This window comes from Clytia hemisphaerica, unplaced genomic scaffold (assembly GCF_902728285.1).
Source record: "Clytia hemisphaerica strain Z4C2 unplaced genomic scaffold, Clytia hemisphaerica genome assembly, whole genome shotgun sequence".
Lineage (NCBI taxonomy): Eukaryota > Metazoa > Cnidaria > Hydrozoa > Leptothecata > Clytiidae > Clytia > Clytia hemisphaerica.
The window spans coordinates 681,937-709,810 of record NW_027103907.1 but is presented as its reverse complement, the minus strand read 5'-3'; the positions used below and the strand labels follow the sequence as shown (position 1 = coordinate 709,810).

General features: G+C 34.5%; 5 protein-coding genes across 6 annotated transcripts; 1 reads left to right on the top strand and 4 right to left on the bottom strand.

Moving 5' to 3' along the window:
• Nucleotides 1–728: 728 nt before the first annotated feature.
• Nucleotides 729–4,124, bottom strand: LOC136809088 (uncharacterized). Its single transcript, XM_067065667.1, has 4 exons — nt 3,980–4,124; nt 3,032–3,101; nt 1,448–1,543; nt 729–790 (listed from the first exon to the last, which is right to left on the bottom strand). Exons 1-4 carry the CDS (start codon nt 4,064–4,066, stop codon nt 729–731), a joined length of 315 nt encoding a protein of 104 aa, XP_066921768.1. The 5' UTR covers nt 4,067–4,124.
• Nucleotides 4,125–9,058: 4,934 nt separating this feature from the next.
• Nucleotides 9,059–11,780, bottom strand: LOC136809055 (pre-mRNA-splicing factor 38A-like). Its single transcript, XM_067065630.1, has 5 exons — nt 11,671–11,780; nt 11,226–11,396; nt 10,779–10,896; nt 10,304–10,527; nt 9,059–9,317 (listed from the first exon to the last, which is right to left on the bottom strand). The coding sequence occupies exons 1-4, from the start codon at nt 11,711–11,713 to the stop codon at nt 10,359–10,361; spliced, it is 501 nt and encodes a 166-aa protein (XP_066921731.1). The 5' UTR covers nt 11,714–11,780; the 3' UTR covers nt 9,059–9,317; nt 10,304–10,358.
• Nucleotides 11,781–15,956: 4,176 nt separating this feature from the next.
• Nucleotides 15,957–22,936, bottom strand: LOC136809054 (uncharacterized). 2 transcript variants are annotated; one of them, XM_067065629.1, is made up of 3 exons: nt 18,180–22,936; nt 16,815–16,877; nt 15,957–16,535 (listed from the first exon to the last, which is right to left on the bottom strand). In XM_067065629.1, exons 1-2 carry the CDS (start codon nt 22,477–22,479, stop codon nt 16,840–16,842), a joined length of 4,338 nt encoding a protein of 1,445 aa, XP_066921730.1. In that variant the 5' UTR covers nt 22,480–22,936; the 3' UTR covers nt 15,957–16,535; nt 16,815–16,839. The 2 variants fall into 2 exon arrangements, with proteins under 2 accessions (XP_066921730.1, XP_066921729.1); XM_067065628.1 differs by having other exon boundaries at nt 16,815–22,936.
• A 1,687-nt stretch (nt 22,937–24,623) lies between these two features.
• On the top strand, nt 24,624–25,677 carry LOC136809095 (uncharacterized). The gene has a single exon (XM_067065673.1). The coding sequence runs from the start codon at nt 24,763–24,765 to the stop codon at nt 25,630–25,632; it is 870 nt and encodes a 289-aa protein (XP_066921774.1). The 5' UTR covers nt 24,624–24,762; the 3' UTR covers nt 25,633–25,677.
• A 421-nt stretch (nt 25,678–26,098) lies between these two features.
• Nucleotides 26,099–27,367, bottom strand: LOC136809094 (putative uncharacterized protein DDB_G0274435). The gene is made up of 2 exons (XM_067065672.1): nt 27,317–27,367; nt 26,099–27,020 (listed from the first exon to the last, which is right to left on the bottom strand). Exons 1-2 carry the CDS (start codon nt 27,355–27,357, stop codon nt 26,315–26,317), a joined length of 747 nt encoding a protein of 248 aa, XP_066921773.1. The 5' UTR covers nt 27,358–27,367; the 3' UTR covers nt 26,099–26,314.
• Nucleotides 27,368–27,874: the final 507 nt, after the last annotated feature.

Below are 27,874 nucleotides of genomic sequence, written 5' to 3'. Positions count from 1 at the left end.
TTGCTTAAAAAAACAGTCATAACTTTTGACACATCTTTTTAGAAAAATTTTCCGCAAAATTTAAAATAGTTCAATTCTTTGCGGACAGTTTGAAAAAAGTTCGAAACAAAAAGTGTAATTACCCATTAAAACTTAGCACTTTTTATAAAAGAAGGTGATGCAACATATTATTAACGTCTTTGTAAAGTTCATAACGTCATTTTTGCAATTAAGCTCTTAATTACTCTTAAGGGGTTTGATTAAAAAGCAAGTTATAAAGGCAATTCTTTGTTAAAAGTGTTAAAGAATCTAAAAGTCCTAAAACATAACTTTTATGTTCAGATACTAAAATCAATTTTCTGACTATGGTCAGAGCCCTTAATGACCATTCATTCGTCAACTTCAGTTAATTATTTGCTGAGGCTATCATATGGAAATCCACATGATATAGCAACCTTTCCTTTATTCAGCTAGGGCATGTATCTTGGGTAAGGTTTCTTTACGATATTACTTTTTTTCCATTTCTTTTTCTTTTAGCGCATAATTGTTCAGAAATCCAATCATCCTGTTCACATTGCAAACCTGGCTTTTACTCCATGTTGGATGGTCGCAACGTATTCTGCAATTTCAGCAGTAAGTAAAGTTGAAAGTTCACTTTGTTCTTAGCATTTAAAGATCGCTTTCTTTGCTGGCTGATACTTTAAAAAGAAAGGTCATGCGCGTACAATGCAACTATTGCATCACATCTATTATTTCAGCAATGGATGCGATACGAGACGATTTTTTAACAAGACTGAAAATTCACCATAACCTAAGAACAAATTAAGAACAATGAAATAATTGAATATGAATATTGAAAATTGAATATAAATATAGAAAATTGAACATGAATATCGAAAATTGAATATAAATATGGATATTGAATAAAAATAAAAAAGTATTCAATTTTGCTACATGCGGCCAGCCATACACAAGGTCTAAAGTTTAAGAATATTAGAAAAATATCTTAAGGCTTTGCATGCTCTAAAATATGCAATTTCCTATTAAATTTAAAAGAAATACCAAACGATCATCACAATTTATGGAAACATTTTTAGAGTTTTTTGAAAAATTATTTGCAACTAGGGAGGCGATCCCCCCTCCTCCCTCCCCCCCCCTTAAACACTAAAAAAATTCATATTAAGATATTCTTAATAGGTTTTTTTTTTTATTTGAAATCTGTTAAAATCGGTCTTATATTATAGTAATTTCTAAAATCTGAAGCTCAGATTGTTCTTAATTTGTTCTTAGGTTATGGTGAATTTTCAGTCTTGTTAAAAAATCGTCTCGTATCGCATCCATTGCTGAAATAATAGATGTGATGCAATAGTTGCATTGTACGCGCATGACCTTTCTTTTTAAAGTATCAGCCAGCAAAGAAAGCGATCTTTAAATGCTAAGAACAAAGTGAACTTTCAACTTTACTTACTGCTGAAATTGCAGAATACGTTGCGACCATCCAACATGGAGTAAAAGCCAGGTTTGCAATGTGAACAGGATGATTGGATTTCTGAACAATTATGCGCTAAAAGAAAAAGAAATGGAAAAAAAGTAATATCGTAAAGAAACCTTACCCAAGATACATGCCCTAGCTGAATAAAGGAAAGGTTGCTATATCATGTGGATTTCCATATGATAGCCTCAGCAAATAATTAACTGAAGTTGACGAATGAATGGTCATTAAGGGCTCTGACCATAGTCAGAAAATTGATTTTAGTATCTGAACATAAAAGTTATGTTTTAGGACTTTTAGATTCTTTAACACTTTTAACAAAGAATTGCCTTTATAACTTGCTTTTTAATCAAACCCCTTAAGAGTAATTAAGAGCTTAATTGCAAAAATGACGTTATGAACTTTACAAAGACGTTAATAATATGTTGCATCACCTTCTTTTATAAAAAGTGCTAAGTTTTAATGGGTAATTACACTTTTTGTTTCGAACTTTTTTCAAACTGTCCGCAAAGAATTGAACTATTTTAAATTTTGCGGAAAATTTTTCTAAAAAGATGTGTCAAAAGTTATGACTGTTTTTTTAAGCAAAATCCAGATGAAAAATTGATGAAAAACTACTATTTTGAAGATTTCGAGACAAAGAAGCATTTACAAAAATTTTCCGCAAAAATTTTTATCCTTCGGTAAAAGATACTTCATCTACAGCGAAAATTTTTTCAAAATGTTTTTTCTTCGCCGAAACTAAGCTCTTCAAAGTTGAAATACTCTTCCTCGCAAAAGTCTTCATTTTCTTTTTCATCAAATTTTTTCAATACAATTTTTGAATTTTCAGATTTAGGAATAGTTTGTCTAACAGAAAATGTATAACATGCCATAGTTTTGTTGGTTACATCAGTCAGAAAACACATTTTAAACACGGCAATTATGAAAAATTCACTATGGTCAGAGCCCTTAAGGCAGCTTTGCAAAGTTTTTTTTCCGTACACGGACGGGAGTATCATCGACAGTCGGGAGTATCTCATCTTGACGGTTGGGAGTAAAATTGACGGGCGGGAGTATCTTAAACTTATCTTAAACCTTGAAATATCGACCCGACCGGGATTCGAACTCACCAAATGAAAGAGTTTCTGATCAGAACCCCAGCGCGCTATCCGTCGAGCCACACTCGCACAGCAAAACACAAAATTTGGAAATACTTATAGAATGATAAAAAAGACGGGGGTAATGTTATTATAACATGGGTAAAATTGCCCCTTTTTTAACCTGACTGAAATTCGAGCCGTTACTAGCAACCCTGCCGGGCCCAAGACGCCGAGTATGCACCCGGTACAGTGACAAGCCGTTACTAGCAACCCTGACCTAAGCAATTCCAAACAACAAAACCAAACAACAAAGATATCTCATCGAGGATACTCCCGTCCGTGTACGTAAAAAAATTTGCTGCAGTTTTACTAAGCTCGTTTGACGTCAATCAGTCAAGCAGTCGTTTTGAGAGATAGACCGATATATCAGATTTAATCATTGTCTATTTTTGACATAACTTTCATAAAGATTTCTTACGTTTTTGGCAAGTTCGATCTTGTGTTGCTATGCAACATAGTGAACTGTCACCTTTGGAAAAACATTCCATCTAAAAATCAGATTGACAAATTTGTATACATGTTAAATGTGATATATGTCATTGTATAAGTAAAAAATACACCTCCAAACTTTTCCCCATTTTCCCTAACTAACAGAATTTTGTCCAAGGTTAAAAATTTAATGTTGCTAAATTATTAGTCTCTCAATCTTACTGGCAAAAAGTGTATATTACTAAGGACTCCAGTTTTTGGAAACATTGGAGCATATGGTCAAAATTGTTACTACCTATAGCCTCCATTCAGATGAGGATGTGAAAACGTTTCACGTCGTTTAATTTCGCTGCATATATGCTCATTATCTACAGTAAAACCTCCAAATAGCAGACACTGTAAAAGGCATACACCTCTGATTAGATTCTATTTTCCCAGCTATTTCCTAGTCAAGTCCTCATAAATAAGTTTCCAAAAAAGCGGACACTCAATTAGAGGACGTAGTTTTTTGAAAAATTGAAAAGTTTCTAAACGGCAGACATTTCCAATTCTTGATATGCGTAAGTCGAGATGACATCACATTTTTTAACGAAGCACCGAAAAAGCCGGTTTTTTTACCTCTGTGTTTCTATTTTTGTAACAGATAGAAGTCAAATCCCGGCTTTTTTAGGGTGTTTCCGCTAGAAAAATGACTTACGCATATCAAGAATTACCGGACACTAACCCTATTTACCGATGGTGTTTGCTTATTGGAGTTTCCCATGTATACTGAACAAATTTTCAATTCTTTCTCCAGGGGTAATTTATTTCTGTAAGAACTTTTTATAACGATCATTCTGACGTGTCTAAGAAAAAGCCGACGCTTGTTTGTCTAATGTGGAAACTAATTCCAGCAAGTACTTATTGAGAAGGTGATGATAATCTAAAGTAATGTCACCTTTCGTTCTTTCTCGCCATAATATTCCCAATCTTCATCGTTTTCAAACTTGTCTTCATCTTCCACATTTTGTTGATTTTCATCCATCAATTGGCATTCTTTTGTCTTTTTGTTGTAATTCACTGACTTGCATTTCTCTGCTCCGAACGCCTTTAAATATAAACAATGTAGTCTTTTTAGCCAAACTAATAATTGTGTTTGCAGGGTCTTACCCAACGATTTGTAATGGGTGGAGAGCTCAAATTATTTTTTTATACAGTTTCACATATTAAATTCCTCTACCAAATCTCTTTCCTGTAGAAAAAAATTAGAAATTAGCAAAGAGGAAAGTTAGTGCTCTCGCATAGTCCGGGGTCCGGGTTCTGGGTTCAACTAATGTCTTAAAACTAGCCATAACTTTCATTAAGGTGCCACCGCAGAAAAACGAACACAGTTGAATTTGCGTTCAAAAGGAATGATCTTACCCCTACAGTAATTTTTGTTAAGAGTGACCTCTCATCTGAGACAAAATTCTTTCAAATGCTAACAAATGTGTCAAGGGAGTGATTTACAGTCTACTTAGAGTGACATCCGTGCCTTGCCTTACACATTTTTTTATAAGAACAATTTCATAAGAATACGAGGCTGAAATTTGGCCAGAACCTAAGAACAAATTAAGAAGAATCTGAACAGATTTCAGAAATTACTGAGAAGTACATGTTTCCATTTTTAATTAATATTGACATTTAAGGCTGAAAAACTCATATAAATTTAAGAGCAGCCCAGTCATAATCATATGACTTACAGCACCTGACCCCGAGAATGCAGTAAACCCCGAGAATGTAGGTTTCTCATTTTTTAGCATTGTAGCCCTAACGATAAATCAACACCATAAAAAGTTGTTTCAGAGCATACTGTTACATCTTACTGATTATTTCTGGACATAAAATTTTAACTAGAATTAATTTTTTCCAACAAAAATCTGAATGGAAGTTGATTGGATACTACCCGAATTGAGACATTTTTTAAATAAATCCTCTCTAAATCCAAATCTATTGGAATTAAGTTATGATGATAGGGTATTTTCTTACTCCTAATGAACTAAGAAAATGGAGACAATAGTCCATTTCAATATTTACTGTTCTGAGTTAGATATTTTGACGAAAATGTTTGACCTAACTTTTGGGATTAGTTGACCTACAATTTGGGGGCCTTTATAACCCGATGTAAAAAGTCTGTCAAATTATATAAAACTTGTTTGTTGTACTTTTATAACATGAAAGTACTACCTGAGAGATGATTAATGTTAAAATTTTGAGCTTTTACGACGTGTCCCAGACCCGTTGGGACCCCAGCCCAATCAGAAAATTTGCCTAAGTTTGGAGCAGTAGAATTTCTATTCCAATTTGGACTTAAGTAGAAATTTTTGGACCCGATGTCGGAAAAAGTTCCGCCGGGGCTGTGAGGCAGGGGTGTTGTTACATTATTCACATATTTCAACACAAAATTTTCAACCTACAAAATAAAAACAACTTTCTTGTCTCTTCTTTTCGTCCTTCCTTTTACTTTTTCTCATTTGTAACACGATGAAATTAATATACTTGTTAAATTTTTGTCAGCGTATATTTCTAAAGTATGAATTTTACTTAGAGAACAATAATTTCCGATGAATACCGAAATTCCATTCTCAACAACCGAATCTTTTCACCTACATTCTGGGGGTTAAAAAGTGAAAAAATCCAATTTTCAGAATAACAAAATGCTCTTTAGAATATTGTTTTCGCATAAAACATTTCTAAAATTTGCTGTTAAGATTAATCCAATTGAAAAAATATCAACATTTTACTATTACTAGATTTAAAGTCATAAAACCAAACCTACATTCTGGGGGCTATAACGAAAATGGAAGTCAACTTCAAGGACCAAAAAAATTGGTCTATCTATCAAAAGTAATGAAACTAACCCCTGGGAAAGGATTTTGGGAGTTCAAAATTTCTTTGAAAATATTCAATATCTTTTAAAATGTAAATCTACATCTTTCAGGTCTGATTCAAATTTCACCTACATTCTCGGGGTCAGGTGTGCTGTATGTTATTTTACTAATGTACACATTTAACATAACTGTTCGAATACTTTGAGTAGAGTAATATTTTTAACTTATGAAAAGCGCTTAATAACTACTTGTGGTATAAAAAGGGAATTTTCCATAAAAGGGAATTTCCTTTGATTCATATAACCCTCCAGGGATAAACTGACATTTCAAAATGTGTAATCGGATCAAAATAATCCGGAAAAGTCTTTTTGATGATGATAAAACAATAGAGAGACCGTAAGATAAGAATGCTACCGTTGAGCGGAACTAAAATACTGAAAAACGCGCGCAAAATTATGAGATGTTTGCCCAACTTCCTTATGCGTGAAGCTATGAATGCCATCCTCAGAAGCTTTAGACTTCTTCCGTTGGCAATTAGAATTAGTGTTTATGTCATCCTCTGGGAATGTATAAAATTCCGCGTAAAATATCTTTTTCTTCCTAAAATATTTGCAATTTGAATATATACTACCTACCAGTTAGCTACACAAAGATGAGGAGCCTTGATTCCACTCAAAGCCAACAAAATTTTCCCTGAAATAAACTTCTTTCCTCGTGAACCAAAATTTAAAGTGAGTGATTGGTTTTGTAGACTTTGCCAGACCAATAAAGCTAGAAGTAGAAGGTATGTTAAAATTTTCATTTCACCTCAGTTCCATAATCAGTTTTTAAGTGAGGGAATATTTTTTTTCACATAGTTTATTTTTTTAAAGTGGGTGAATTCTGAAAAAAAAATTATTCTAAAATTTTAATCATGAATCACAATCATTGAACAGGATTACAATGAAACATTTAACAATCAATTCAGTTACTTTTTAATACAGACATTGATAAAAACAGAAATGAATCAATAATATTGGTTCAGTTGTCATCGTGTTACCAAGTAACGAGGAATAACGAACAGTAATCAGAAACAGTATTTACGATTATCGTTCAAAAGTTTGAAATCCACACAGAGCCAAAATAACAAACTAAAAGGACTCCTCCTTTTCATTTTCTCGCTAATATTTTTCTTGCCTTATTCAGGGGTCTGAGCTCGAGGGCCTGAGGCCCACTCTATAGCACACAGCGCTGAGTCTAAAAATAGATTTTATTTTTGACATAATGCTTACTCTCGATATGATTGTACGACTCCCATCCCATCAACCTTTGCGTTAATTTCTTTTGCACGTTAATTGCATCATTTGACAAAAGATATAAAACAACTTGCACGTATTTTTAATTGAGTCGCATTGAATTGTGGGATTGCAACTCGTACAAATGTCAAAAAAAGTGTAAAGTAATAATTATGACGTATGCTTTGCGGAGCGCTACTGATGTTTATTCATCTTTCATTTCATTAATATGGTGTTGGCTCAGTCCCAGTCTCTCTTTGCATTATTCATCAATGATTAGTTTATTAATATATTTGATAGACTTGTAAACAAGTCTGTTATTTACCGCGCGCAACAAAATTTAGGAGTCGGGTACTGGCTAGGTATAATCGGTAAAACGTTCACACGGGAATTAGCGCGCGAGAGAGAAGGAAAATAACAAATTTGAGAATATCGTTCTAGATACGGTTTCCCGATTTTACCACTCTATTTGATTGCCTTCTTCTTTAGAAGAGATGCGAGAAGAAATAAAACATCACTGAAATCTAACTTTGCAATCGTATATACCTTATTACTTATTACCCTGAGTATTAGAGGTTGAGTTTTCAAAGAATATATCAACCTCTGAAGACCAGTAATATAAATTTTATCACGCATGTGTCAATCTAATCACTGTAAATGAATCAAAGATGAAGAGTAAACATTATCATATTAATGTCTAGCAGACTTTATCAGTATGTAGTCTACTATTTACGAATTCCCCAGAAACTTCCAAGTGTAATTGAAATGAGCTTCTTTCGCGAGAACCTTTTACATGACGATCCCCAAATGTATAACAGTAATTATTAATTATGTAAATGTTCCTTTAATGGAATCGTAATAATAGACGGACTTTCTGTTATGATTCTCTATTAGTGACTCTTTTTAAAGAGCCTTGATGACATCTTTGAGTTGTGTTTTCAACGACGGGAATAAAGATATCAACTTTGAACTTCATCTAAGATCTTGGATTGTCGTCATGGTTACTTTACTCTGCGTGGATTGCGCGCTGAATAGAATTTGGATTAGTCGGCACATTATCTGATATTCCGATGGCGTATTGGCGGCCGCCCACGCTAAAGCTCTAAAGGAGCGGACCAATATGCCCGACCTTTAGAGCAAAGCGTGTCGTAGCATATTTCCCCATCTGGTACCAGATAAGTCGGCACAGGTCGATATATGATTTCGGCATGTGCTTTTTATGGTACTAAGTAATCTTTCAACATGTTGGCACAAAAGTCTTTTCTAACATTTTATTGTAGTTTTTAGCTACACCATCGTAAAAGACAATACTTTATCATTGTCACTCTAAACTTCGTTTAGCTGTTTAAAAAATTAAACACTGTCTATTGCTGCGTCCCCTTCCTTTGTCTCAATTAAATTTGTTCTTTGAATTAAACTTTAAAAAATCTGGGGAGTTTAACGCCTTTATAGGAACCATTCAGAAAGAAGAAATAGTTAGTCTAAGTAGAATTTGACCCTGCCACACATAAATTACTTCAGAGATTATTTTAGACTAACAAGGAAAATGTTAAAGAAATAACATATGTTTCACTAATGTGTTCCTTTTTTGCACCCTCGAACGTTTTTCACAGAGGTACATAACCATTGAATATTTTTAAAAAGGTCCCAAAATTTAAAAATATAAAAAATCGAATCCCTAACAGAGCTATTACTTCTTGGAGTTTGGATTAACATTTGAAAATTTTGGCCAAATATCGGGAAGAAAAGTCACTCAAAGGATCGTGAAATTTTAAAAAAGGGGCCTTATTTTCTAAATCTATTCCAGGTCGATTTTTGAACTTTTGAGCCGGGCAGCCTCAATCTCGTCGCAAACCTAGAACCTCCCTCAGGGAAGAATTTTACAATGTTACATTATTTTTGCCTTTAAATTTTATTTTTTCATATAAAATAAAAGGTGATACAAAATTCTCTGAATTAAAAAAGAATTATTTGCTACCAGTTAGCTATTCTTTACTGATAAAAAGTCATCCATACATCCTTTTGATGCACGCCTGATCTTGGACACACCGACAACCTGAAGGCGCCGGTTTCTCACAAATCCCTGCACATCCTGCACATTTGGGTTTTATTAATTCTTTGATGATCTTGTTTCGAATCTTTTTGATGCCGCCTAAAATGAAATAAAAAGTAAGGTTTTAAATCTATTAACCTGTACCACCCCACCCACAGGCATTTTTATATTTTCAGCTTGCCGTGTGTCCCTCTACGAAGCAGATTTGGTAAGGCTATAAATCTATTGAATCCAACTTTTTCTCGTTTTAACTACTACTGATTCGATCTTCCAGGGACCAAGAACTCGCACTAGGGTGCAACTTTTTGAACCAGTTTCTAATAAAAAGTCATGTCAGGCATTTGATAAAGAATTTATCGTTGTTGTGAAGCACATTGGCATTTTGTCAATTTGACGAAGCTAAGAAGAAAGCATTCCAAACTCAGGTAAGTTATGGCATGTCTGACGTAAAGTAAGACATCAGCAGAAATTAGGAAAAAAGGGAAAAATTTTATTTTTTGCTGACGTAATCAGAATTTCAAAAAAAAATCTTTTTCAAATGATCGACTTTAGTGAGATACATCTTTAGTCAAAGTTTGAAGACGATAGACCTTTTCATAAATTACGTCACTTGCCTCGTTTTGAAATTATTGCCATGGTGATTAACTCCCAGCGGATTTTATTTAAACTACTTTCTTTTCATAAAAAAATCATTTAATGTCTCAAGGGACATAATCACCATAGTGATTGTTTGAAAACGAGGCAAGTGATGTTCGTGACGTAATTTATGAAAAGGTCTATTGGATAAATAACCCTTGAGAAATTCAATTTTTAGTTATTATGACGTCATAATCAGTTTTTGCAGTTTTTCGTGAAAACTGGCGAAAAAACAATTAGGTTACACATCAGGTTAGAAACTACATCACAGTACCCTTCATGTTCAGTCATTTGTTTGGTTGTTATCTGTCGGCTAATGCTATTTAAAAATTATGGTAATTTTAAGACATGCCATAACTTACCCGAGAACCTTTTCAAAATCGAACCTTTAATGTCAGATTCTAGCTAAGCTGTAAATTTCCCCATTCCCCAATTCTTAACTATTATACCTGCAGCAACTATAACTCATGCTCCAATTTTCTTTGCAGTTTGTCTCCACCGTCTTCATAATGTCCGTCTTCGTAATGTCCGTCTTCGTAATGTCCGTCTTCGTAATGTCCGTCTTCGCGATGGAGATGTTGAGATACTTCGCCTTCGCCAGTTGCTTTTCGATCGACGTCTCAAATTGTGGTATCGACGTCTCAAACTGTGGTATCTTCTTCTCCTCCAGTTACTAGAAAGTTTGTGATCAACTTTTAATGTGTGGATTGTAGTCTAGCATGAAAGACAACTTATTCAGACGGAACAGAAACAAAAAAAAACGCCGTCGACTACGTGGAAATAGAAAGCTACCTAGATTACTGGAAAATTAGCTAGATTACTGAACAATCAACCTAAAATATTGACTCTATCTATCTTTCAATAAAGTGTTGGACGGTGAAAAAGAATGCGGCTATTATATTTTGATTTTTCAATAAAGCGTACCTGAAAGAACGTCTTCTACTTTCCCAAGGGTTTGCATCTCTTGGATATTCTTCTTCTTCTTCTTCATCATCATTTTCATCAATTTCTCCCGTTTTTTCCATGTCTGCTTTGTCTTCGACTAAAACGTAAAAAGGCTCACTCAATCACTCAGCGTCAAACAGGTACAATTTTTTTTTGAATTATTTTAATATTTAATATTTTGATTATTGATTATTGAAAAAATCTTTAATCTTCCCAAAATAATAAACTTTCGAGGACGATCACAAGAGTTTATTTTAAAAGAAACAAATCTATTGAAAATTCGATATTGATAAATAGCTTTCGTCTTTAAAATGAGCGGGATTATATATTTCCCTAAAAACCAGGTTACAGAAAAAGTTCGCGAAATTTTAAGTTCCTTTACTGGCTAATAAAATGATTACATAAATGATGGATTATTTTACAAACCTGGTCCATTATTTTGATCTTCAAAATCATCATCATCTTCTTCTTCATTGTTTTCAATTGCATCATCTATGTGTTCCATTGCGTTCTCGTTTTGGTGACTTGTCATGCCATTGTGATCCAGATCCTCATTTTCATAAGCAGCGTATTCTGTTGCTTTCGACAGTTGGCAACCTGTAGAGAAAGGAAAGTATAAGATTTTGATTAATTTTGAAAACAACCAAACTTCCCGGCCCAGAAAAAGAAAACCATTTTTCTTCCAGTACATCGTTACTATTTTAAAAGTAAATTGAGCAGCTTTTTTCACTCAACAGCTAGCTTTTATTATCATTATTACTATTGAACAAACCCTAGAGACAGAGTGCCTAATACTACCTTTTTAACTTGTCTCCACAGTTTCGACTAGCCCACCACAAAGCAAAACTCTATGTGCTCAAAGCTCACTTACCTTGCATGAGAAGACATACTCCAAGTATAAAAATCAACTTCATCTTGTTAAGAACAGACACGAGAGTGACTTCATTCAATGAGTACTATTTTAGTAATACAGCTAATGGATAAATATAACACACTCCTATGCAATAATGGTAATTATATAAGGCGTGTGGAGCAAATACCCTAAGGGAGATGACATCAGCTCTAAAATGGTAAACAAAGTAATTAGCATGAATAACAAGATCCACAGATAGGTCGTGTTCCGACATGCAAGTTTAAGTTTAAGGCTTAAGTAGTACTAAATTGATAAGGGAATTAAGAAATGCAACGACTTAATTGCTATTTCATCTTTTAGAATAGAGGAGCTAAAAGGAATCCCCTTTTGAGTGTTTGAGTGAGGCTTCCTTTTTGAGGAGATCGCAAACAGTTGATAGTATTGTACACAACATCTTCAAACTGCAGAATGGTTGCTAGAATTGAAACGTTAGCATTGCTTCTATATCGATTTTTTTGTTGCAGAGTATGGGAATCTCCATACTTCGATCCATGATATTCTCATTAAAAGCCCATTAACTGCCTAAATTGATAGAGACGTTCCGAGCGTCTCTAAGTCATAGGTCGTGTTCACACTACAGACCTTCCTTAATAAAAATGTAGTTAGGAGAATCTTTTGTTGACTACAATACAGAACGTGCATTTAACAAAGAGTAGAACGCGTAGTATTGTAATTTTAATCGATCTTCCTTAATTAAGAGTCGTAAGCTCTATTGTCTTAAGGGTAGGGTAGAGGCTTCCCTTAAAACAAAAGATTTTATTAAGGAAGCATAAACAAAGAATGCGTGCAGTGAACAAAAAGTTTTACGATTTCAAAAACGAATGAACTGAGGAAAAAATTAGAAATAGTGCAAACGGTGTTGTTGATGTGTAAGATGAATGCAGTTAATGAGTAAAACCATTAGAACAAATATGTTGGCGGATTTCAAGTGATGTATGGATACCAATATCAACCAATCACAGGTGAAATCGAAACTCTCAATAAAAAATCAACCAATGAGAAGCCTTAAGCAAAATCAATTACCGTGTTATAGTAGATCTCGTGAACCTACAAAGAACTGTAATAAACCAGTGTATTCATCCATCATAAATCTCTTTGTTTAACTTTGATAGATTTAATTAAGTAAACTTTTCAGTGTGAACGCGCCCATAAATTTCACGTTCTCCTTTCATAATTTACAAAAGGAGCATGCTTTTCACTTGCAAATTCTGATTTCGTCTATTCAGAAAACATTGATAATATCGTAAAATCATTTATTTTTAAACCAGAGGGTGAGTCCTTTTTAAACTTTGGTTTAACTAATGAGGAGTGTGCAGCTAAATACAAAAGGAATATAAAAGAAACATGTAGACTTAATTACTTTAAACCTTGGTCTGAACACGACCAAAGTAAGACGTATTTCTAACACATCTTGTGCTGTCGAATGTGTACAATATTTGTTGTGACATCTTAACGCTTCCAGTTCGCCTTTTATAGTCAGAGCATCTGAAAGGTTGAGAGAGGTCAACCATTAAGGGAAATGTTTTAAACAATCTGAAAATTTTACTTCCCATTCATTGTTACGTATGTCATCATATCTTCAAGCCTCTTATAAAGTAAAAGAATATAACCTTAAGCCAATCTTTCATTGTTTTCATCGAATTTTTGCCCCCCGGCACGAGGGGGCCTCTTAGCTTCGTGAAAGGCGAATGTTCTGTAAAAATTTATTCAGGAAAAGACAACAACGGCGGATCAGCTTTACCTGAATGACAAAAATATTCCCCAGTAGTGTCGTTCGCGCGCGAATTTAGCGAGGCTTTCGGGTCTTAATGTTTGCTATTCGCTTCACATTATTTGATATTCCGATGGCGGATTGGTGGCCGCCCACGCTTAAGCTCTAAAGCTCTAAAGGAGCGGGCCAATTTCCCATTGGAAAGGAATGATAGTTGGCCTTTGAATTGCCGCTCCCTCAGTCGGGTTCAACAGCCCTTGTGCGTAAACCTATAAATATTTCGGTTGGACCCGCCAATCCCCGAAAACGAGGGATGGGTTACCAGACCCCCCGCTGCAAAATTCCGTAATGTAAACCTTCCAGATGTTGAAAATTTTCCCGACCTTCAGAGCTTTAGTGTGTCGGATGAAAATTTCACCATCTGGGTGCCAGATAAACCAAAAAGGTGATTGATATGTGTAAAGGTGGTGATCCGAGCTTCGGAGCAGGGAAGAATGATAGAAAAGCTGAGATATTTGAAAAGGTATATATTATTACTTCGGTTTTAAATCTGTGAAAATCCTAACCTTAGAAACGAAAAATACAGATAATCATTGGCTCATTAAAACTAAAGATATTCAGAATTCTCAAGATACTACATACTACATACTACTATTATTCAGACTTCTTCGCTTCTGGTATCTTGCCCGCATTGATTTTTTGGCTTAAAAACATAACTTTTTTTTAAGCTATCACTGGTTATGTTGTAAATGTTGGCCAGATTATACACAAGAAAAATGATTACTTTGATGTTGATATGTTTAAGTCTAAGCACGAGCTTGTCAAACTGCGTGTAGTGTGATGGATGTGAAATTGAGAGACCGATTTGAAGAATTCAAAACTTCCAGTCCAGCAAAATGTTCCATGGTTTCACCGAAAAGGTCAGTGGTATTTTTTAATAGATCATCCTCCTTGGAACCGGCTTGTCAACTGAGTTTTAATCCTCAAACTACACCAATTACAGTCAACGAAGTAATTATAATACAGTCAAGTGGCTCATTCCAGATGCAAGGACAAATCATGTGGAAAGAGGCTAAGCATCTTGCCAACACAAGAAATGGGCCAAAAAGTGTTAGAGATGCTGAATTTTCAGATGCTCAAGAAAACTCCTTGCCACTTGTAGTATGGGGAGACGAATTAATCAATGGACTTGAACACGTAAACCCTATAATTTTTCAAAACTTACTCTCATCTATCACAAAGGACAAGCAAAATTACAAACACTTTATGATACTGAAGTTACTATGGCAGACACCAAACTTAAGATAACTTGGGATAAAGTGACGACTGAAATATCAAAAATTTGTTGCCCAGATATTATGTGAACCAAACTCAACGAATATCGCTAATGTCGTAACATATTTTGCAAGAAAAAGTTGCCAGAACCTAAAAATGGCGCAGCTAGTGTTCGTTGTGATCATTGCCCTCTAAATTTGAGCTTGAAAAAAATGTCAACTTGTGTACTCTATAGATGCTCAGATTGAAATTAAAGATAAGTTGACTTCACTCACTTTTTTCCCAAACATTTTGGAGGAGTTCTTTGGAAAGGGAACAAGTGAAGAAATGTCACAGAACTTGGTCACTGTGTAAAACGCACTGAGAAGTAAGTATTAACGACAAACCAATAAAATTTACCATTAAAGATGCTACATTACTGATTTCTTGATCAACAAATAGTCATCAAATACGACAGAGATAGAATAACAGAAATTCAGATTTTATCATTCCAGCCGCGGCTTTCTTATACTATGATTTAAGAAGAATTAGAATAATTTATACAAACGTTATCAAAACACCCTAAGAGAGCAGCTTTTCTCATCTTTCCTCATTTCGACCTTTACAGTTTCCTTTGTGAAGCTTGAAAAAAAGACCCTTAAAGGCTGCACGTATGGTCGGTCATTTACCTAGGGCTTTAAACCTAATTTTCATATGATCTCTACCTAACCTATTAAACATTCCCTTCTCACAGACCCACTAGGAACCCTTCCCACTGGAAATATTGGCCAAAATATCGTCCCCGATGGAAAATTATCCTGTCATTTTTGTCCCCACTGAAAATAATCAAACTAGCAGTTAGCTGAAGCTATAAATGCCCCGAAACCGCCGGAGTTAAACATTTATTGCCAGCCATTATAATTTGATAAGTAACATTTAGTTACGACGATAAAAGCCTTTTAAAACAACATTATGTTCTAAAGTTGAAATTAGATGTAAAGTCCTTTTCTTGGCTGTCATCCTTAAAGTCCGGCAGTAGGACGTGACAACTGAGGAGTATATTCTGACTCAACCTCAAGATTACTTTGGAATAATTAATCATTGAAAATAAAATCAGGCTATTTAGAGCAAAATAAGGGGCCTTCTCTTTGACAGCTGAAACTATTCTTAGAGATTGATAAACGGGGGGGGGGGGGGTCCTAATAAGGTCCGGGGGGTTGGAAAATTTTCGAAAAATAAACAAGGGGGGGCGTTTATTTGGAACGTAAGAGTAGGCATGTATTGTATTAAAATTAGTATTTTTCGTGTTAAAATATTATCGTTTAAAATGGAAAGAAGTCTCTATAAAAATATGCTTCCTGCTTTAAAATATTGATAAGTCCGTCTCAACACAATTCAATTTCCAACTACCACGTTGTGTGGTATGACATTTAAAATAGTTAAAGACCAAAAACACCAGTCTACTATCAGGGAAATAAGCATCATTGTATCAGCATCTTTGTGTATATCCGAAGTCAACAACATTTATAACGTTTAGGTTTTGTTGAATCTAACCTATTCGTAATATGTTGTAGATAGAAATACAGCATTCATGTAGTTAATATATAACTGCTGTGAATTGATAACGTTAAGGTTTATTTGTTGAATGTAAATTATTCATAACCCGTTGTACTTGTTATCATGTAGTCGATATAAATAACTGATCTGAATTAATACACGCATCAGGAACATCAAGGAAAATGGTTGAACAAATAGCATCGAATTGACGGAACATACTAGAGGTCAAATTGTGAAATAACGATACGAAGGTTGATTATTGAAATCATTTTCTCGTTTTGTTGATAAGCTAGAAAATGACCTAAAAACGGAGAAAAAAATCAAATCATTTAAAATTGTTAAAAATGAGCCATTATGTCACTATAAATCTTTCTGCTAGATTAAGCCTGTTCAAAGGGATGTTTTGATTGATTCTGGTTCTTCACCTAAAAAGGCTCAAAATTTGAGAGGTGTAGCTTTGGGCGACTTCTGTTGCCATGTAACGTGAAAAAAGTAGTACCACTATAACATAAGACATAACTCTACAAATTATACTGTTACACTGAAAAAACACTCACGACAACTAAAATAACACTCTTACCTTTAGGAAGTGTCATGTAGAAGCATCATTGAATTGTGTTTGTGACATGTATTTCAAATCGAGCTTTAAATAGAAAAAAATCATTATTTACAATTTTGAAAATGTATTACCACCCACCCAGTCATTAAAAACGTTTGGTTCTCATCAATGTACACCCTTATCAAATCAATCTCGCCTCAGTTTCTAGTGCCAAACCGTTAATTTTCTGTTCTTCTAATTCTCTAAATTTAAAATTTTTCCTTTTCTTAATATCTTGTAATCGCTCTAATGTCATTGGCTCGATTATCATATCTTTTAGCTTTCTCACTCTTGAGATCCCAACATACGCTAAACCAATAAATCTTTCTGTATTTCCTAAATCAATCCATGCTTTATTCAAAGTTAATCCTTGAGACTTGTGAATAGTTATTGCCCAAGACAATCTCAAAGGTAGCTGTTGTCGCTCATGCGATGTACCGCGAAGGTCTGAAGAATTTGTTAAAGGAATAATCGGAACACAGCGAGGCTGGTCTTCGCATATACTTGGTCCTTTATAAAAAGAGTCAAATTGAACAATAACAGCTATAGGTAGATTTGGAGGAGAATCTCCTTCTTGATAAATAATATCTTTAACTATTCCCATTGACCCATTACAAAGTCCTTGGTCTGTCCAAAGGTTTCTAGTCAACATTACTCTTGCACCGATGCTTAAAAATACCTTAGGTTCTAATCCACCCATGTCGTCTGAAGAAAGTTTAGCTGATTCTTTATTACTGTGTCTTGCATTAATTTGTGCCACTGGGACATTTAAGCTCATCAATGCTTCATGGTTATCGGAAGCAACTTTCTCATTTGAAAAAGATAATTTCACAAAGTCTTTTAAATTTAAATTATTAGTCAAATTGGCAGGTGTCCTAGATAAGAACATCTGCCAATCTTCCTCAGTTGAATCACCGTTTCTTAATCTAAATAAGGCAGCTTTGAATTTTTCCTGCTCAAAATCATCACCTTTAGATCTTTCATTTACTGTAAGCTTTATCACAGTCGTAAACCTTCTATACATGCAAAAACCCAATGTACCAATTTCACTTCTAGGTTTCTTATGATACAATACTTCATCTCCAACAGGGGGTAATTGAGCAATGTCTCCTACCAAGATTATAGATATTCCACCAAAAGCTTTGTCTGATTCACCTGTTCCTTGTCTACACCGTTTATCTATCCATCCTAGCATATTTTGACCAACAACAGAATACTCATCAATAATCATATATCTAAGTCTAATATATCTGAGTCTTTCTTGTAGTCGTAAGAGTGCAGGACCCTTCAAATCGTTTCGGTTTTTTCCTCTTATTGGAAGATTCAATAAAGAATGCAAAGTCTTACCATTAATATTAAATGCAGCTATTCCAAAGTAGGCTGATACAATACATTTCTCTTTCAGTAAAGCTCTAATGTTATTAATTAAGTAACTTTTTCCACTCCCTGCTAACCCGGTAATCATCATGAATAGCTGATCTCTCTGATTCATATCATGATCTAATAATATATCAAATGCTTTTCTTTGCGACTCATTAAGGGAGTCTACTTTTAGTTCAAACACTTGTTCAACTGGGTTCTCAGACATTTCGGCTTTTCTTTTGTCAAGCCAAGAAACCATATTTCCAATCTGCTCTTCAGTGTAATTATTTCTACAAGACTGCCAATATTCTAAATCGTTATGAGATGGCTCATCTTGATTAATTTCGTTGTTATTCGCACATAAATCAGCTAAGTGCATCCATTCTTCACGTTCCCCTTCAACATTCTCTTCAAACTCATCAGTTTCTGACCTTTCAAAATATAATTCAGCATTATTAAATTCTCTTCTCCAATTAGGGACAACACTTTGACCTAAATCAGTTTGCAAAAACTCATTCCATTTTTGGCAAAACATATCAGTATCATTCTCACTTAAACCATCCCAAGCATCACTAATCCTGGTCCTCCATGGTTTGTATTTTAGCAGTTGGTATTTGCAAAATACATAAAAATTAGGTCCTTTTGGATCAAATGATGGTGTTGGGAAGGCTCTAACAATAACTGGCTTCTTACGTTTTTTCAAAACATCTTTTTGCACTGAATAGTTTGAAACAAATTGCATAAAATTGCTATCTAAAACGAATGCATCACATCCTTCAAGGTTAGCTCTGTTAGCATAATTATCAACAGTTGAAGCTTCAGTAAGGACATCCTCATTATTGATTTCAACCTTTCGAGATCCGTCAACCGAAACATTAACAACTTGAAAAGATGAACTGACCAGTTTTAATGATAATATATGGTGCATTACCTCTTGTATACTAAAATCTCTTTCCCCGACAGCTCTAATCATTAATTTCTGAATAACAGATCTCATTTGTTCAGTTCCTTTTAAATTCTCAACAACAGAAACAAAAGCGTCTCGAGCAACATCTGATATTTTTTCTGCCTTTGAGGCATACTTAGCAAGATATTCTAAACATGCATTGTAATCTATAATTGGTTGTATATCGCAATTAGCTCTCCATGATTGCAATTGCAATCTCTGATGCCTGTTTACTCTTGAGTCGTTTCTTTTTAATACAATTTTTGGTCTGTACTGCTTACCATATTTCTTTGAATTCAATTCTTCAAATTCAATATAAGTTTCATTGCAATCCTCAAAAGGAAAATTGAATCTACAATATTGTTCATCATCATTCTTTTTACGTAAGCAATAGGCTGTACTGCACTTAGTATGCCTCTGAACACTATTTACTAAATTTGCATAATCATCGTCAAGCTCATTTTCATCAATGTCTTCAACTTTTTTTTTGCATGGGTGCACTTTCGGTTTTACCCAGCCTTCTTCAGGAGTACAGGGGTTACAAGCTGTCACAATAGAATCAACATATTCAGTAACTTCCCTTTCTGCTGCTTTTCCTTCATTGACTTTAGTTTCAAGCTCAACTCTGACATTATCCTCAAATTCAGAATCTAGTAATTCTTTCTCAGCTATATGTCCTTCTAAAGCCTTTTGAGTAAGAGAGCACAATCCTGGGTCATTTTTAAGTTTTGCTACCCCATGACAGTGGATAGAGCCTCTCATAACAGCATATTCAAATCTGTACCAGTGCCATTCAGCACCTAAAGTCTCATAAAGCCAAAGTTTAACAAAGTTTTCAACTCTGACAGTAAAAAACCAGTCTATCAAATGAGGATTATTAATAATATTTTCTCGCAATGTATCACTTGAGCTATCATTATCATTTGAAAATAATGCATGATATTCTGGCCAATGGAATTCAGCACATGACAGAGTCCAAAAAATTGTTGGAGAACCAACCTGACTAATTGTAGCTTTTAATTCTTCTTTAGCCTGATTCCAGTACGCATTTGTACCTGTTACATTCTTCGCATATCTCATTAGCTTTTTCATGATTGTAGCATGACTACCTTCTCTAACCATATCCTGTAATTCATTAATTGTCAAATTAGCTTCTCCTGGATTTTGCTTCAAGTAAAAACTTCCTTGTCCCAACAGACGTCTACGATAAAGCATATTGTAAGCCCAAAACCCAAATCGAGGATGGGCTGCAAATCTGTATACCCATTTCCCATCTATCATTTCAGCAAATTTTATCAAATGTTTAATCTTTTCAGAAAAAGATTCTGTATCACTTTTAGCAATAGACCTTCTGATGCTTGAATTGGTTGGATCTCCTTTACCATCTGGGAAAAGTGTTGGAAAAGCTAAAGTAGCCAAATACTCTGTAGTGAACTCATTTAAAGGCTCGTTGCCTATCTTAACAGATTCTGGATTCAAAATTGAATCATTAATTATATCTTTTTCTTTCTTAGTTTTTACTTTAATTGGAATAAAACTCCCCATTTCAGTATTGCAATCATAAGTTTTTTCTTCACTATCCTCAGAATTTGGACCAAAATCAGGAAGAATTCCCTCATTATCTAAATCATCATCTTCAACCTCTTCTTGATTGAAGTCTACATTCATTGGCATTTGCAAATAATCATCTTCAGGCAATTTATCAAATCTACTTCTATCAATAGTCACATTTTGGTACCTTGGGTTATTTGGTTCCCCCATACTATTCTTTCCCGTTAGCCACACTAATGCATCAAGAACTTTTTGTCTCCGCACTCTTAGGTCTCTTGATCTGTTATCTTTCCCGTCAATTTTAAAAACGATAACTGGTATATCACTGGGATATCTTGGCAAAACATTAGCAATGTGCTGAACATCATGCGGTAAAGTTAGAACATGTCCTTTATAAGCTTTTTGCCCTCCATTTGGCTTAGTATAAACTTGAATAATAGGAAATGCTCTAGCAATAAGCATTTCTTCAACCTGTGTTAAACCTTGCAGTTCCAGTGGAACTTTACTTGGAATCATATCATTTTCAATACTAAATTTCTTTGGCCGAGTTTTATCTCTTTTACATCGTACGCATTCATAATTACTTTTATCATTTGGAGTCTTACAAAGTGGCCAGCCTTCCTTACAAGTGTTGCACTGAAAAATAGTCATTTCTAATTTTTTGTGAAATTTATCACCCAAAAAGTCGCCATTCTTTTCTGTATTTTGCCTTTTTTTAGCATGATTACGTTCACGCTGCTGAGCCTTTATTTTCTCTTTATTCTTCTCATAATATTCTTTTTGTTTCTCATAATATTCTTTTTGTTTCTCTTTACGCAAATCTTTTGTTTTATCATGATTACGTTCACGCTGCTGAGCCTTTATTTTTTCTTTATTCTTCTCATAATATTCTTTTTGTTTTTCTTTACGCAAATCTTTTGTTTTATCATGATTACGCTCACGCTGAGCCTTTATTTTATCTTTATTCTTCTCATAATATTCTTTTTGTTTTTCTTTACGCAAATCTTTAGTTTTGGCGAAATATTCCTGACGCTTTTGTTTTTGCAAATCTTTTGTTTTGGCTAAATATTCCTTACGCTTGTCTTTTGTCTTTTCATAATAGTTTTTTTTATCGTCACAGTTGTTTTTGTAATAATTCTTCCTTTTCAAATTAATATGTTCCTTATTATTTGCATAATATCTTTTATCGATCTCAGCTTTATCTTCCTCAATTTTTTTGCTTTTGCTTCTTAATGGATAGTCCTTTAAATCATCTTTGCCCATCTTTCTTTTCCTCAAAGTGCTAGCTATCTCAAAATGTACAAAATTAGTTTGATCAGAAATGTTTTCCTTTATGTAAATGCAAAAAAACCATCCATCTTTTTGAATCTCATAAAGTTGACGCAAGCTTTCGCAACAAAATGTTTTTTCATGTAAATCATCAATATAGATCCAATTGTTATCATCTAATACAGCACATGAAAAGTGGGCTCCTTTATGTCTAACAAGACCTCTCAGCACATAGTTTTGATCATTTAAAACCAAATTCTGTCCAAATTCTATATCATAATCACCTCCAAATTCTACAAGGTAGATTGTAGGTGCAACAAATGACACTAGCGATGTATCGTGAGAAATATTCCCACAACTACTGCACATTATTGATTTATCAATCATAACTGGGTTTAAAAGATTTTGCCAATTATAAAAGTCATCTAAAAGATTTAAGTTTAATTCTGAAATGTAATTCAAAAATATACTACATTGACGAATTAATTCTTCACCACAGTTAGGGCATGATCCCTCCATTCTGTAACGTGTCTCAAATAAAGCTTTCTCTTGCTCTGAAAAATTACGAACAATACTTCCTGAAAAAATCTGAGAAAACTCAGCATCGCAATCACGTTTTTCAAAAGATGTGCAATTTGCAATTAAGAAGTCCCAAACAGGCTGACGAATAATAGACAAGTTTTCTTCATTTTCTCTATTGTCTGTGATGTCTGCATTCAAAATCAGTGAAGTCAAGTTTGAAGATATTCTTTATTAGAAAAACAGTTAAAAGCAGTCAAAACGCAATTTACCTTACCTCCTGAGTTTGTCTTTGTTATGCTAAAATATAACAAACCTTTGTCATGCTGTCTAATTACAAAAACCTCCAATCACTACTTCTCCGCCATCTTGTTTCACTTTAAATGCCGTGTTTTAAAATTCCTTAGCTACATTATATGTACGGAAAAGGTTTTCTCCAGGTTTTTTCAATCCCGGGATTAAACTGCGAGGGCGGTTCCGCCCGCTTATTTTTCTTTCGGCGTTGAGCGCCCCGGGGATACTTAACAATAAAAGAGATTTTAAGATTAATGTTGAAAAGCATATTTTTTCGATAAATTTAGGCAATACTCAACAAAAAATAAGGTGGCTTTAAACAAATCTTTGACAAATTGGCGTTTCTTTCTGTTCTAAATATATGCAAATCACGTAGAAAAAAGAATATATTTCCGCCTTTACTTTCACTTTCGCTTTCGTGTTTCGCGATTCCAATTGGATGATCTGATTGGCTGTAGTCTTTAGCTTCGGGATTCTGATTGGATCATTTCCCGCGTCACGGTTGAATTTTGATTGGTTGAAAGTTTCTGAGCGTGAATTCTAATTGGATGAATACCTGAAAAGTAAACAATAGTATGTAAGTATTTTGCTTATCCAAACCTAAAGATTTCCAGGGGGTTTTATTTACTTTGCATGACGATAATTAAGCCTACAAAACACCGAGAAAAAAACCCAACATAGAACAAGTGTATTTTGTAATGTAGAATATGATAGGGTGAATCTTTTTGAAATTCTATGTCAGGATTTTTTCTCAATGCCCCGTAACTATGCCCGCGGTACCCGTTGCTAAGACCTTATGTTAAAAACGAAAGCGATTACGGCAAAAAGTAGCGATTTTCGTAATACCTCAAATATTGATACTTGACTGTACTGAAAATGATACTGTATGACTTCAAACAATTTGTTAACAAATCAAAGAATAAGCTCTTCTGTGTCTCAATTTCAGCAATGTATGGGCCAAACGTAGTATATGCTATTTCCAAAAATGAGTCTACTGCACATGTATACACTGAATCTTGGTGTCTACACAAATTCATAAAATGTAAGTCTCTATTACCTCTATCATTTTTGTACACGTACCTCTCCTGATCTATCTGTTCTTCCTCTGAAGAAAGCTCATCAATAATTTTCTGAGAAATTCCTTCATCAGAAACTGAAGAAGGCTCAATAAATTTCTGAGATATTCCTTCCGAAGAAGGCTCATCATGATTTTTCTTAGACATTTTCATAGATATTTGAATATTTATACCTTTTTCTGTTTTCTTGTTCAGCAAAAAAGCACAGCTAGCTACAAAACAAAATGCAAGTCAATGTCAAATTTCAACCATCGTGGATGGAATAGCTAGGAAAACCTACCTTCTCTGTCCGTGCATAGCTAGGAAATCAATACAAGTAGCAACAAAAGAGATATCGCGCGCGAACATTTTTTAACCACGGCGGCCCGCTCAGAATCGGAAGAAACAACATGAACATGAATCATGAATATTTTTCTGGCGAGCAAGTCCGAGGGACCTTACGAATCGACGACGCCGCTATAGAAGACGTCGCGAGAACCAAAGGTTTCGAGCGGCGTCCTTTTAACAACGTCTTCCTTTTATATCTCCCTACGAATTTTTCATCGAGGACTTCTATTTTCCCGCGATAAAAAAAGCCCGCCATTATAATGCGCCATATTTGTTTACATTTTTAGAAAGGTTTTCGTAGAAAACATCCAAAATACTCATTCCAAGAAAAACACAAGTTTTTAACCATTTCCAGGAAAATCAAGTCAATGTTTGCAGAATGCCAGCTTTGAGAGATGTGAGAAATGCTCTGGTGCTAAGTTATGCCTTTGACATGATTGATGATTTTGAATTTGCTGCATTGTACGATATCAACCGTTCAAAGAATCCAGACTTTCCATATTGGATTTATGAAGGTTTTGATCTTGACAAATTGACAGACGACCAAAGCAAAGCAGATTTCAGATTTTTCAAAAATGATATTTATATGCTCAAAGAAGCTTTACAAATCCCTGATACTTTCATCTGCAGAAATAGACTTCATGTCGATGGAATCGAAGCTTTATGTATACTTTTAAAAAGATTCTCTTATCCAATTAGATTTGGTGACATGGTCCCTAGATTTGGCAGATCGGAGCCTCAATTATGTATGATAACAGGAGACATTACAAACTTCGTTTATAACATGCATCATCAAAAACTATCGGATTTCAATCAGCAATGGCTTTCTCCTGCTAATTTACAAAACTTTGCAAATGCTATACATCAGGCTGGTGCACCGTTAGATAATTGCTGGGGTTTTGTTGACGGAACAGTCAGGCCTATATGTAGACCAAATCAATTACAAAGAGTTGTTTACAATGGACACAAACGTGTTCATGCCCTGAAATTTCAATCGATTGCTGCCCCTAATGGCTTGGTAGCAAATCTATTTGGACCTATTGAGGGAAGGAGGCATGATAGTGGAATGCTGGCTGATTCGAACGTATTACCTCGTTTGAGACAAATTTGTAGAAGAAATAATCAAATCCCACTTTGCATCTATGGAGACTTGGCTTATCCTTTGAGACCAGAACTACAAAAACCTTTTCAAGGGTTACAACTTACTCAAGATCAAAAAGATTATAACACTGCTATGAGCAAATGCAGAATTGGGGTCGAATGGGTGTTTGGTGAAATTACGAACTATTTTAAATTTATGGACTTCAAGCGAAATTTAAAGATCGGACTTTCCCCTATTGGAAAAATGTATATAGTTTGCACTCTTTTGACAAATGCTAGAACATGCATGTATGGCTCCCAATCTTCCTCATATTTCAGGATAGATCCACCTACTGTATGGGATTATTTTCAGTAATGAAATATGCAATGTATATTATATTTTAAAATAGTTGTGTTTTATTTACAAGCATAAAAACAATGTTGTTTAAAAACAAAAATAAATATTAACTGTTAATTTAATTGCATGGGTTTATACTGTATTTACTTTACAAGACTACAAGAATGCAAAACAGGAACTAAGAAGTATTGATATCTTTCACCTATTTTCATGTAGTTTTGATTACAAATACTCAACTTATATCTTCACTTGAATGAATTTTTTCAGCTTTGAAGTTCAAATAAACAAATGGGAACGCAAATACACTTGTAATTATTCTTTTCAGTCATTCAATGTCAAATTCCTTCTAGTATATAGAGACAAATTTTCCTTTAGAACGAAAGAAAACAAGACAAAATTTATTTGCCATAGTTTTATCAAAAATAAATAAATTAAAATTAAAAATAAATTTTGATTTTTTAAGAAGGCAAAAAATAACCTGCTTTTTCAAAATGTCAAATACTTACAAATTTCAACGCAGAATCATATAAGCAACATCAACTTCAATATTATAGAGTGATAAAAAATGCATCACCAAACGTCAAGTCATAAAAAGCAACACCAATTTCAATGGAAGTCGTAGAAAGCACAGCCAATTTCAACGTACAAAGTCATAAAAAGGAACCACCAAATTCAACGTAAAGTCATTAGAAGGACCAACTCATTTATTTGAAGGGTTTTTATTGTTCATTTGTGATAAAGCTTGAATAAGTTGTAAAGAAATTTGGTTTTGTTGTTGTTGATTTGCCTGTATTTGTTTCTGTTGTTCAATTAAAAGTTGTAATTGCTGTTGTTCACGTTCCATAGTCATTTTCTTCATTTCTAGTTCCTTGTCCTTTGTTTCCTTATCGGTTTCAAGTTTTGCCATCAGAAACGAAAATGTCTCAGTACCAGTATTGCGTTTACCTTTAGATGATGATGGGCTGCCATCGTCAGCTGCTTTCCTCTTCCTTGTTTCTGCATGTGTTTCCATGGCTGTAGCACGAATTGCTTCAGCATCAGCCTTATATTTGTCTTCCTCTTTCTTCTTGTTAGAGGATGTGGCTTCATGTTTCTCAGATGCTTCTTGCATTTCAGAGCTTATCTCCTCCCATACCTGGTCCATTTCCGTTGGATTTTCCACTGACCCGGATTCAGCTATTTGTTGACGCATTTTTCGTTTGTGGTTGTTTATTGCGATCTTCGTTCTGTCTCGAACTGACTTCTGTGTCACATCGAACTTGACCTCAGTGACCTTGTTTAAGTCTTCTGCAACTGCTGTCCACGCTGAACCGCTATCTCTGGTACCAGGTTTGAAATTATATGGCTTCATGAATAAGAGCTCACGCCCCAACAAAACATCGTGCTTATCATCCCATTTCATGATGCTAAAAATGTGAAAACATATGCCTGATTAATGCTTACATATACAATAATTTGTGTCACTTTACCTTCTTCAGATTGTATATGAATAGCCAGAAAGTTGCACATTTAAATCGAAGAAGTGATATCCAATTTGTTTCCAAATCCAAGAGAAATCAAGGCAAAAGGCATTTATGTTTGTTTTGGTTTGAAATTTGGAAAATTTATGCCCAAAAATATAAAATAATTGGTTAGTTTTTCAAGCAATTATATTTTCTAAATGAAAATTATCAAACTCCAATGGATTCAGCTTAAAACTTACGTTTTTTTTGTCAAAGTTTCATCAGATTTTACTTCAGCCATGTTTCTTCGAAGGACGACGTGAAAAAGACTGTTTTGATGGAGTTGACCTCACGAGGCCGACTTTTTGCAAAAGGTGATTCCCGGGAACGCATGCGCATAAGGAGCAAAAATGGCGCATACGGCGTCATCTAAAGCGGCGTCGCCGATTCGTAAGGTCCCTAAAAGCCCCTGCGGGGCAATAAATCAATCCTCACCACTGCCAGGTGACGTCATCAGGTGACTGGGAAAAACTTTAATTTTTTGAAAATATTAAAATTTGATGGTATAAAACATGCCTTGAAAATCTTCCTATCGAAAGTTATGAAGGTTGAAAGTTTTGTGATGACGTCATCATAAGCCTTTCCAGGCAAAACTTAAAAACCTCGTCATTTTGGAACAAATTGACCAAATTTCATGTTTTATACAGGGACAGTATACCGCAATTGAGGGATATTCCTGACTGTAAAGTATATGGCTATGTTTTCTTTCCACGGGCTTATTTTTATTCAAATGGGTTGTGTTTTTATTCCATTTTACT

Coding starts and splice junctions, on each gene's coding strand:
- LOC136809088 (XM_067065667.1), bottom strand. CDS start 4,066: ATGGATGAAAATCAACAAAATGTGGAAGATGAAGACAAGTTTGAAAAC. Junction 3,102..3,979: donor ATGGCGAGAAAGAACGAAAG/GTGACATTACTT, acceptor TCTGATTTTTAG/ATGGAATGTTTTTCCAAAGG. Junction 791..1,447: donor CGTATTCTGCAATTTCAGCA/GTAAGTAAAGTT, acceptor ATTTGTTCTTAG/GTTATGGTGAATTTTCAGTC.
- LOC136809055 (XM_067065630.1), bottom strand. CDS start 11,713: ATGAAGTTGATTTTTATACTTGGAGTATGTCTTCTCATGCAAG. Junction 10,897..11,225: donor AGATCAAAATAATGGACCAG/GTTTGTAAAATA, acceptor TTTACGTTTTAG/TCGAAGACAAAGCAGACATG. Junction 10,528..10,778: donor AGTAGAAGACGTTCTTTCAG/GTACGCTTTATT, acceptor CAAACTTTCTAG/TAACTGGAGGAGAAGAAGAT.
- LOC136809054 (XM_067065628.1), bottom strand. CDS start 22,479: ATGGAGGGATCATGCCCTAACTGTGGTGAAGAATTAATTCGTCAATGT.
- LOC136809095 (XM_067065673.1), top strand. CDS start 24,763: ATGCTCAAAGAAGCTTTACAAATCCCTGATACTTTCATCTGCAGAAAT.
- LOC136809094 (XM_067065672.1), bottom strand. CDS start 27,357: ATGGCTGAAGTAAAATCTGATGAAACTTTGACAAAAAAAAC. Junction 27,021..27,316: donor GAAACTTTGACAAAAAAAAC/GTAAGTTTTAAG, acceptor TCACATTTTTAG/CATCATGAAATGGGATGATA.